The sequence below is a fragment of the Lithobates pipiens genome, unplaced genomic scaffold, assembly GCF_037356315.1.
Source record: "Lithobates pipiens isolate NorthernLeopardFrog02 unplaced genomic scaffold, aLitPip1_a1.2 Scaffold_8, whole genome shotgun sequence".
NCBI lineage: Eukaryota > Metazoa > Chordata > Amphibia > Anura > Ranidae > Lithobates > Lithobates pipiens.
This window is the reverse complement of record NW_027507903.1, coordinates 559,670,995-559,683,012: the sequence shown is the minus strand read 5'-3', so window position 1 is coordinate 559,683,012 and position 12,018 is coordinate 559,670,995. Positions and strand designations below refer to the sequence as shown.

The window sequence follows — 12,018 nt, the reverse complement described above, 5'->3', positions numbered from 1 at the left end:
ATCGATATTTAAATAAATCAAGAATAGATGCATAGATGCAAAAAAAACAATAATATAAAAAAGGAAAATTAATTGAGTAAGGGTATTACAATATATGCGGGACAGGGAAAACAGAAAAAAGGGAGGGGGAGAAAGGGGAAGAGGAAGGGAAGAGTAGAGATAAAAGGCGAAAAGGGAAATAGTGAAGATGTGGGACAGAAGGAGTGGTAAAAATCGTATAGCGGTTAATGAGGAAAACTGGTTCCAGATTCACTGGAGTACAGATCTTAATTCCAATTGTTTGAAAAATTACTTGTAAATTATGTATTTAGATACTGCTAAATACAGGTTAATGATTTTATGTCAGGGTTAATTTAAAGAAAATGTTTATAAGTTATGTATTCATTTAATCCCGGGTTTCTTGTGGCCATTTTTATGGCATTTTTTATTATTATTATTTTTTATACAAGTAATGGCAGTGATCTGCAATTTTGTAGTGGTACTGTGACATTGCAACGGATAGATCGGACACTTTTGACACATTTTTGGGACCATTGACATTTATACAGCAATCAGTGGTATAAAGATGCACTAATGATTGTGTAAATGTCACTGGTAGGGAAGGTGTTAAGACTAGGGGATGATCAAGGGGTTAAATGTTTTTTCCCTCTCTCTGTGTGTTCTAACTGTATGGGGATAGGACTGACTATGAGAGGAGACATATCGTTGTTCCTACTTACTAGAAACAAAAGATATGTCTCCTCTCCCCTGACAGGACAGGGATTTGTGTGTTCACCCATGCTGGCTCTCGTGCACGCGATCGCACGCGCCCCCTGACCAGTGACAGAACTACCGCCATAGCGACCCGTGCAGTCGCTATGGGGCCCGCAGCTGAGGAGGGCCTGGTGAGCGGGTAGCGGGTGAGCCGCTGAGCTGCCTGTCTGCTCGGCGCTCGTACAGTCACACTGACTGTACGAGCGAATGCAGTCGGGTGACTCGACGGCGGGGGGGTGGGGGTATTGTCGGGGAAGCTGCCAGCGGGGAGGCTCGGTGGGTGGCTAATCAGCGGGTGGCGGGGCAGAGAGATGACATCATCTCTCACCGCCCGGCGCCCACCCTGCAAACTGCCAGCTCCGCCCTCATTCACTGTGCAGACAGCAGAGAGATTACATCATCTCTCTGCTGCCTGACTCAGACTGGCAAACAGATGTGACAATTCCATTCCCCACCTTAGCAGGAAAGTGACAATCCGCAACTTGTGGCAAGTGACGTGGCAAGTGGACAATCTGCAATGTGTGGCAGGTGACGTGGCAAATGGACAATCTGCAATGTGTGGCAGGTGATGTGGCAAGTGGACCATCTGCAATGAGTGACAGGTGACGTGGCAAGTGGACAATCTCAAACTTGTGGCAGGTGACGTTGCAAGTGGACCATCTGCAATGAGTGGCAGGTGACGTGGCAAGTGGACAATCTGAAACTTGTGGCAGGTGGTGTGGCAAGTGGACAATCCGCAACTTGTGGCAGGTGATGTGGCAAATGGACAATCCACAATGGGTGGCAGGTGACATGGCAAATGGACAAACCCCAATGGGTGACAGGTGACGTGGCAAATGGAAAAACCCCAATGGGTGACAGGTGACGTGGCAAATGGACAAACCCCAATGGGTGACAGGTGACGTGGCAAATGTACAATCCGTAATGGGTGGCAGGTGATGTGGCAAGTGGAAAATCCGCAATGTGTGGCAGGTGACGTGGCAAATGGACAATCCGCAATGTGTGACAGGTGACGTGGCAAGTGGACAATCCGCAATGGGTGGCAGGTGACGTAATCTACAATCAATGACACAAGGGAAATATCAACCTGTATCGCTGCTAGCTCCTCACCCAAGAGATCCAGCCTGATAGTATCAAAAGCACTGGAGAAGTCAAAAAGCATGCCTCTCACAATGCTTGCTGGCTTATCCAGGTGTGCATACATGTGATTTAGCATGTATGCAGATAACATCCTCAACTCCCAGTCTCAGCTGGTAGGCAAAGTGCAAATGGTATAAATATTTACTAGCAATGGGTCATAACTGAAGTAAAACAAGTCACTCCAAGGTCTTCATAGTGTGGTTATAGACCCGTTGAAGGACACTCCCCAGCTGGTCTGCACATGCCCTGAGTACCCTGGGGCTAACCCCATCAGGGCCTGCTGATTTTCCTGCCTTAAGTTTCCTCAACTGTCTACTCACCTGATCAGTTGTAATAGACATTGATGCACTCTCCCATGAAGGAGGAGTAAAGTTGTTCTTAGAAAAAGAACAACCCGGTAAAACAAATGGTAAAAGTTTAAAAGTAATAGTCTGTACTGTATAGTCCTTTTGAAAATAGACATATATTGAAAGAGTTTTCCATGGGTAAATAAACAAAATAGTCTCCTTATGCTCTCACCAGAAACATGATGAAATAAAGCCTATCAACAAATACACATGTGTATTATCTTGATTATAAATATCCACTGTGGTTTCTCTCAAATCATATAAAAACCACAAATGTATATATAGTGTAGTATGTTTAGAAATTATTTTTTCAACAGAAATAAATTAGCACGCTCGCATTAACAATAGTGTAAAAGGGATATAGTAAGACACTCGCACTTGATATTGTATAACAATATGTTTGGGCTCCTGCTGTCCAATATTATCCCCACTAATGGGGCAAGGTAAATTTAAATGGTAAATAGACAGAGCCTGCTCCTCCTTTATACTAATTCCTCTTCAGGCTATACCTGTATTAAACTCCTGTGTGTGTCTATAACCTTGGATGGATAAATGTCTCAGTGAATTTACTGTACATAACTTATTAACAATTAACAATATTTGTGGTTATTGTTTCTTAGATAATACACACTATTTTTTATGCAAGATAAGACCTGCCTCTTTCAATTTACTGCCTATTTAAATGCTTATGTATTATCCGGAAACTGGAAATTTCTACCAAACCCATGCTCAATGTCCATTTGTTTAGTGTTTGGGTAAAATGGGTGGGTATTAGGGTGGCAGGAGGTTGTGGGAACAGGGCCCCATACAGTCTACCTGACGCTAGCCCCCCCACACATGCACACGAAAATATATTTTCACTAAAAATACATGAAAATCATTAGTAGCGGACACAAACATTCCATCATACATAAAAAACATAAATTCCATCTTCAAGCCAAAATTCTCCTCAAACAATAATGCACATATTCCACCAACTCACAGTTCCAATCTCCTCTTCCAGCATAAACCTTTGCACCCTTCCCCAAACCCACCCCCCAGCTCAAATCCCACCCCAATTCCCCCTCCTAGTACAAATCTCCCTCACCTCAAAAAATCACCTGCTTAGCACACATGCTCTTTCTTCTCAAACTTTCCATCCTAGCACAAATCTTCTCCACCAAATTCCCCCTGCCAGCACACATCCCTCCCAATTGCTCCTATTAATCCAAATTCCCCCACCCCCTCCTGGCAAAAAATCCCCCCCTCCTCTTCCCTCCTCGCACAAATCTTCTTTCTTCAATCCCCTTCCTAGGAAAAATTCCCACAAATCCCTCCTCCTAGCACAACCTCTCTAAGTTACTCTTCCCAGCACAAATTCTTCCTTCTTACCCAAATCCCTCACCCCCCTCCTAGTACAAACATCCCCTCTCCTGGCTCAACCCCCCCCCCCTCCAGCCCTCCTTCTAGCACATATCCCCCCCTCCATTCTTCCTTATAGCCCATATTCCCCATCCCCAAATTCCCATTACAATTCCCAGCACAGATCCCTCCCCCGACTTACAGTGTCAAAGCCACTACAAAGCCAGGAGGGAGGAGGGTGCAGTGGTCAAGTCCTGGGGAAAAAAGTGTGGGAACTCCCACCCAAGATCCACTCGCCCACCAAAAAAAAAAAAAAAAGATACGTTCATATGCACGAATGCTTCAAAAGTGGTATTTTTCATCTAATTTTCGTATTGTGTGTATGAAGCTTAACTGTTAGTACATAAAAAAAAATCCTAAATAAACATAAATACGGTAATTTTCTGAATAATCAGCATTCATTCAATTGTGCTTCCATGCAAATGTGGACATCATGTTCTGATCTTTATTGGGGAATAATTATGTGGTGAGTTTACACTTTTCATTGGACAGAGTTTGGATAACACAGGTTTAAACAGAAAGGTCATAAATGAACTGCACATTATCTGGACAGAATGCTTGGGGAGATAGTGATGTGTTCCTGCTTAGGAGATGTATGTTAGCTTGGGGGGCTGCAAACTCTGCAGGGCTCCAACACACATTCGCTGCTATTCCAACCCTTCACATATTTCCACATAAATTTCCCTCCTGGCATTAAACTTTGCCAGGTATTGTGCTCAGCTTACCACCCCAAACTGATGTTCCTCCCTCAGCTCACCTCTCTCCCTGCATGTCCTGTGAGCAGAATAGCTGTGCTCCTCCTCTGGGTTCTCTCATCATATGGCACTGAAGATAGAGGAGTGGGGATTGAACAGGACACATAGAGCAAGTATGCAGGAGACTGGGGGGCGGGGTGAGGAGACAGAAAATCAGGAGGGGCCGGCGGGGAGGAGCGCATCATGAGAGGTCTGACTAAATACAATTTCTTAGCAGCAGGGACCTTATCTACCCATCAGCTAGCAGTGATTGACAGGTAGATTGAAGCAGAAGCTGTCATGGGGCCCCCTACTGGCAATGCCTGAATGATCAGGTGTACGGCACTTACTATTGCGAGCTGTGTCGGCAGCTGCTGGTGTAGCACCTGCCACACAGCTCGCATACTTCAAAGTCTTGCAGGACACGGCTGCTAAAGGGAACTGAGTTCCTGTTGTGGAAAAAGTACAGGAACCTCCGTTCCCATGCGTTCCCGCAGGACTTGAGCCCTGATTCTAACTTTGGAAAGTCTCTCACACAGACTTGGTTGAAGAACTTAGTTGTAACCGGAAAGGTAGAGGTAGGAACTTTTCTTACTGTACCAGAATCTTTCAGCCGGTCCAGCAACCATAAGAATTGTGGATTCAATCAATGTCCATGGCAGCTCTGCTTCCAGGCTCTTACCGAGCAGCCAGCCTCGTGCATGGCTCTCCTACTGAAGAGTCCTCCCCTGGTCGTATGTAGAGCAACTTAAGTACCCTCTCTCGGATTACGCAGTGATACAAATGCGCCCACTGATGGGCTCAGAGAGAGAGAATGATACCCAATGCGTCAGACCAGACTGCCTTCTAAGGCCCCTCACAGGTGTACAACCTCACCTATGACCAGGCAGAACTTCTATACAGCCCAACCAAACTGATGCCAAAGCATAATTTAGAACCATTAACCCCAAAACTCAACTACAGTTTTGGGCAAAAACGAAATTTAAACACAAACGTGTATCTATCATGGTATGTGCAGAGGCACTAGAGCATACCTGTATATGTTGGTTCCTAAAAAAGTTCAGTAAAGATGTATGTTAGCACCAGTTGCCATAGAGAGAGACCATGTCTCTCCTCTGTTTATATGCCCGCTGATAGGTGAATGGATCCTCCCCCAATAAACATGGAGACACGCTCCATGTGTGGAAGTCTACACTTCCTGAGTGCGCCAACCAATTGGTCCCCTGAGCGTGCGGCACATGTCTCTAGACCCCAGATCCCTCCAAAAAAATACCGGACACGTGACTATTGCTGTCATAAGAAAAGTTTACAAGGGACAATGTAAAAAAAAAAATAAAAAAAATCTAACGCACCCCATCCCTCTGTGGTTGCACGCAGAAGCGAACACATTTGTAAGTTGCGCCTGCAAATGTAAACAGTGTTTACCACACATGTGAGCTAGCACCGCAATCGTTAGAATAGAGAGCAATAATTCTAGCAATTAAAGCATGGCATATGGACATTTTTAAGTACCATTGTTTTGTTGCCATTCCACGAGTATGCGTAATCTTAAAGCATAAAATGTTAGATATCTATTTACTATTTAGGTATTTATTTTCTCTATTTTTCACATTATACAAAAAAATTGGGCTAACTTTACTGTTTGTTTTTTTTATTATTATTCATGAAAGTTTATCTTTTCCCAAAAAAATTGTTTTAAAGACTGCTGTGCAAATACGGTGTGACATAAAATTATTGTACCAAAGGTGTAGTTGATTCTTAAAATAGATATACAGCAAAGGTAATGAGTCAGACAACACTAAGTGGATTTAACCGGTTCCCGACCAGCGCACGCCGATGTACGTTGGCAGAATGGCACGGCAGGCATATTGGCATACAGGTACGTCCAATCTTCAATGCCGCCCTGCCATCGTGCCGGTCGGGACCCCCGTGAGTCCGGTCGCGGGTCCCGCGGACTCTTGATCGCCGTGGGCATACCCGAGATCGTCTCACGGGACGGCTGAATGGAGAAATGCCGTTGTAAACAGCATTTCACCATTCTGCCTAGCAACTAGTGACGCTGATCTCTGCTCCATGTGATTGGAACAGAGATCAGTGTTCACTAAATGAAAGCCCAACCCCCCCACAGTTAGTAACACACCCCTAGGAACACTTAACCCCTACACTGCCACCCACTGGTTAACCCCTTCACTGCCAGTATCATTTACACAGAAATCACTGCATTTATATAGCAGTGACTGCTGTACAACTGACAATGGTCCCAAAAATGTGTCAAAAATGTCCTATGTGTCTGCCATAATGTCGCAGTCACAATAAAAATCGCTGATCAACGCCATTACTAGTAAAAAAATTAAAAATGATTAATAAAAATGCCATAAAACTATCTCTATTTTGTAAACGCTATAACTTTTGCGCAAACCAATCAATAATCGCTTATTGCAATTTTTTTTAACCAAAAATATGTAGAAGAATACGTATCGGCCTAAACTGAGGGAAAAAAATGTTTTTTTATATATTTTTGGGGGATATTTATTATAACAAAAAGTAAAAAATAATGCGTTTTTATCAAAATTGTCGCTCTATTTTTGTTTATAGCGCAAAAAATAAAAACTGCAGGGGTGATCAAATACCACCAAAAGAAAGCTCTATTTGTGGAAAAAAAGGACATCAATTTTGTTTGGGAGCCACGTCGCACAACCGTGCAATTGTCAGTTAAAGCGACACAGTGCCGAATTGCAAAAAGTGGTCTGGTCTTTGACCAGCAAAATGGTCCGGTATGTAAGTGGTTAAACATGCTTGGGACAAATATAGATCTGTACTCAGACAAAAAGTAATATTAGAACACTGGAGGTTTAGCCACCATCTCAGGAAATTTAACATAGCGCTATAAACCAACCCTAAAGCATGTATCCAGTAATGTATTAGACCTTTGCTGCTCATACTTTGGTGGATAATTCCTGCTTACTTGCTCCTCCTTGTTATTGATAATAGCTAAATAGCCTCCCCGATTCAGGCACATATTTTCTGCATTCTGCCAGGTAAGTTGAAAAGAAGATAGGAAATAACAATGCTTTTCATATTCCAGCCATTCTTGTTCACAGGATCTGCCTGGAGAGAAAAGGCAAAGCAAGCAAGGAAGAAAAGAAAAATTAAAAAAATACTATTAACATTTGACCATCATACTTTACATATTTAAAATTTGTGACGTTTGGTCATGTAAAATATATACAGGTAAACATATATATATATATATATATATATATATATATATATATATATATAGTACCTCTATATATATATATATATATATATATATATATATATATATACTGTATATACTGTATGTATACTGTATAGGGATGAGCTTCGTGTTCGACTCGAACATCGGCTGTTCGCCCGTTCGGCGAATTCCGAACGTTATGGGCCGATCGCGCCAAATTCGTGTGGCGCTCACGGCCCACAATGCACTGCGTCATCGCAGTGCATTGCTGGCTCATGATTCGCCAAGCATGCACTGTGACCCCGCATGCTTGACCAATCACAGCGAAAGCAGCGAGGAGAGCCATGATTGGCCACAGGCAGGATGCCTGTGGCCAATCATAGCTCAGGCTGTGTAGTACACGCCCCACACTATATAAGGCCGCCAGCGCGGCGGCCTTGTGTAGTGTGTTGGCGTCTGAAGCAGTTAGTGGGTGTTCTGTGTACCTTCAACACAGTATACACCGATCGTTATCGGCCGATTTTCGATCTTGCTCTTCTGTAGTGGTTGTTGTCTGCATGCCCTGACCGCAGTATACACCGCTATATTCACCTCACCTATATAGCTAGTGATCTATCTTTTATAATAGAGCTTGCAGTCAGTAGTGTTAGGAGCTTGTGCATGCTGTCTGCGTGCTCTGTACCCAGTACACACCGCTATATCCACCTACATAGCTCTTCTCTATTTGAGCCCACTTGCCATCTGCAGGAGTTATTGGAAGTTGTGTGTGCCTCCAGCACAGCACAGTATACATCTGTATATACCCCTTTATCTCTGGTGTTCTATAATAAAGGCATCTGCAGGAGTTAGTGGGTGTTGTGTGCCTCCAGCACAATATACACTACCCAACTGCTGTTTTACCCAACTCCCTTCAGGCATTACCATGTCTGGAAGGCCAGCAAGGAGAGGCAGACAGGCGCGAGCCGATAAAAGAGGGCAAGCAGGGTCTGTGTCTAGAGACAACAGTGCTGGTCGTGGACGCGGTGCATTGTCATCAGCACGTGGCCATGGGACATGCTTGTCCTTCTTTTTTGCAGCTGGACATGTTGAACCGCAACATGCCAACGACTTGGTAGAGTGGATGACCAAGCCCTCTTCATCCTCCTCATCCTCTCTCACCCAGTCTCAGGGTACTAGCAAAGCAGCTGCCAACGCATCGTCTTCCCTCGTCTCAATGTCATCATCAGTGACTCCTTCCCTAGACCCACCACATCCTCCTGAGGAGTCTCCTGAACTCTTTGAGCACAGTGTTGGGTACATGCTCCAGGAGGATGCCCAGTGTTTTGTAGCCTCTGATGATGACACTCAGCTAGAGGAAGGCAGTAGCGTTAATGCAGAGAGAGGGGATGCTCAAGAATGACAGCAATCTGGCAGTCATGTTCCACAAGCTGCAGCATATTGCCAGGTTTGCTACAGCGATGAAGAGGGAGGGGATGATGAGGGCACTGACCCCACATGGGTGCCTGGTAGGAGATAGGATGAGGAGGAGGCACATGTCCAACGAGGCAGGATGCCCTCCGGGGGCCAGCTTAGGGGCAGCACACTGACTGAATCACACCGCAGAGCTCCGCCTGTGCAGGGCGCTACCTCTGCGTGTTATTCTAAAAGTTCTTTGGTGTGGGCCTTTTTTGAGACGAGTGCATCAGATCACACTGCTGCTATTTGCAACATATGTCTCAAGCGTATCTCGCGTGGCCAAAACATTAGCCGCTTGGGCACCACATGCTTGACCAGACATATGTTGACCTGCCATGCAGCTCGTTGGCAAGCGTACCTCAAAGACCCACACCAAAGAACAAAGCGGACCTCTCCTTGCTCCTCATCAGCTGGCATCTCCAACCCCACTAGACCTTCAGTCCTCTCTGAAACCTGCTCTGAGAGGAATGAAGGTGTAGAATTAGGTGTGTCACAGCCAAGTGCTTCCGGGCACTCTGCTAGCAGTACACCCACGTCCGATTATAGCAGGCAAATGTCCCTGCCCCAGCTGCTGGACCGGCGAAAAAAGTGCACTCCCAGCCATCCACATGCCCAGTGGTTGAATGCTAGCTTGGCTAAATTGCTAGCACTTCAACTGCTGCCTTTTCAGTTGGTAGACTCGGTCCCCTTCCGTGAGTTTGTACAATGTGCGGTTCCTCAGTGGCAGGTCCCCAAACGCCACTTTTTCTCACGGAAGGTGATTCCGGCTCTCTACCGGCATGTGGAAGGCAATGTCCTTGCCTCGCTGGACAGGGCGGTCAGCGGTAAGGTGCATATTACCGCTGACTCATGGTCCAGCAGGCATGGACAGGGACGTTACCTGTCTTTCACGGCCCATTGGGTCACTCTTCTGGCAGCTGGGAAGGATGCAGGACAAGGTGCAGTAGTGTTGAGGTTGTTCCGCCACCACGCCTCCAAAATGCTACTATTGGTTGTGACACACCTCTCTCCTCCACCCCCTCCTCTTCTTCTTCCTCCATGGCCTCTTCCAGTGCTCTGTCCTCAGAACCAGCGGTGCTCCGTAGGCGTTCCAGGGGCTACGCAAGTACGCAGGCAAAACGATGCCATGCCGTGCTTGCGCTGGTTTGTTTGGGGGACAGGAGCCACACTGGGGCGGATGTTTTGTCAGCTCTGCAGGGGCAGGCCGAGAGGTGGTTGACGCCACGCCAGCTTAAGCCAGGAATGGTGGTTTGCGACAATGACAACAACCTCCTCTCCGCCCTCCGACAGGGACAACTGACCCATGTGCCCTGTGTAGCTCACGTCCTTAACCTGGTGGTGCAGCGGTTCTTGGGCAGGTACCCAGGCTTACAGGATGTCCTGAAGCAGGCCAGAAAAGTCTGTGTGCATTTCCGCCGATCATTTAATGCCTGTGCTCAGCTGGCTGAGCTCCAAAAGGAGTTAAACCTGCCCAAGAACCGCCTTATATGTGACATGCCCACCAGGTGGAACTCAACGTTGGCCATGCTGCAGCGGCTGCACACGCAGCAGAGGGCCATCAATGAGTACTTGTGCGACTACGGCACCAGGACAGGGTCAGCGGAGCTCGGTTTTTTTCTCACCACGCCAGTGGGGCATGATCAGGGATGCATGCACTGTCCTGTCACCGTTTGAGGAGGCCACAAGGATGGTGAGCAGTGACAGTGCATGCATCAGTGACACTGTACCTCTTGTCCACCTCTTGGAGCATACGCTGCGTGGAATAATGTACAGGGCACTTGAGGCAGAACAGAGGCAGGAAGAGGAGGACTTCCTTGCCTCTCAAGGCCCCCTTTATCCAGACAGTGTTCCTGCTGTGCCACCCATCACACAGGAAGAGGATGAGGAGGATGATTGTGTCAGCATGGAGGTGGAGGTTGGCACTCAGCATCAGCAGCAGCAGCAGCAGTCTTGTAGGGATGATTTACAGTCCCAAGAAACACGTGGACTTGTACGTGGCTGGGAGGAGGTAGCTGCGGATCATGTTGTCCTTAGTGACCCAGAGGACTCCGGAACGAATGCCTCAGCTAACCTACGCTGCATGGCCTCCCTGATCCTGCAAAGCCTGCGGAAGGATCCTCGTATTCTTCGGATCAAGGAGAGGGACCATTACTGACTGGCCACTCTCCTTGATCCACGGTACAAGGGTAAGGTTGCTGACCTTATCTTGCCATCGCAGAGGGAGCAGAGGATGAGACATCTCCGGGAGGCCTTGCAGAAAGGTCTGTGCAACGCGTTCCCAGAGACTGGGAGGTTACAAACTCCTGGTCCTGGACAATGTGTTGCTGAGGCATCGGTCAGAAGGAGCAGTGGAGAAGGTGGCCGTCTGACTGATGCTTTCAGACAATTTTTTAGTCCGCAGCCCCAAGGTATGATCGGTTCCAGCAACCATCGCCAGCGTCTGATTTACATGGTGCAGGAATACCTAGGGGCAAGGTCAGACTTGGACACCTTTCCCACCGAAAATCCTCTGGCTTACTGGGTCTTGAGGATGGATCACTGGGCAGAGCTTGCACAGTATGCAATTGAGCTACTGGCCTGTCCTGCATCCAGTGTTCTTTCGGAACGCACCTTCAGTGCTGCTGGTGGCTTTGTTACCGATCACAGGGTGCGCCTGTCCACCGAATCAGTTGATCGACTGACCTTCATCAAGATGAATCAGTCTTGGATCACCCACAGCTACCAAGCACCTGAAGCTGATGTAACCGAATAATTTTTTTTTAAATATCACATCCCTTCAAGACTGCCTATGCTGATGCTAAGTGACTGTCCTGTTATGTTGATTGTCTATCCTCTTCCTCCTCCGCTGATATGTTGGAAGAACATTTCTGGTTCTGGGTGATGCCATCAGCCCAATTTTTCTGCCCCTGTTTAACAGGGGCGTTTAATTAAAATTTTTGATGCAATGCTTTGCAGCAGGGCTAATTCC

The 12,018-nt window shown here is 46.5% G+C and overlaps 1 protein-coding gene across 1 annotated transcript in view; it reads right to left on the bottom strand.

The window, feature by feature from the left end:
• Window positions 1–12,018, bottom strand: part of LOC143960967 (CD209 antigen-like) — a 62,420-nt gene that overhangs the window by 9,494 nt on the left and 40,908 nt on the right. The window contains exon 5 of the mRNA XM_077470032.1: window positions 7,341–7,483. Within this exon, the coding sequence (XP_077326158.1) occupies window positions 7,341–7,483 (143 nt within the window). The remainder of the gene's footprint in view (window positions 1–7,340; window positions 7,484–12,018) is intronic.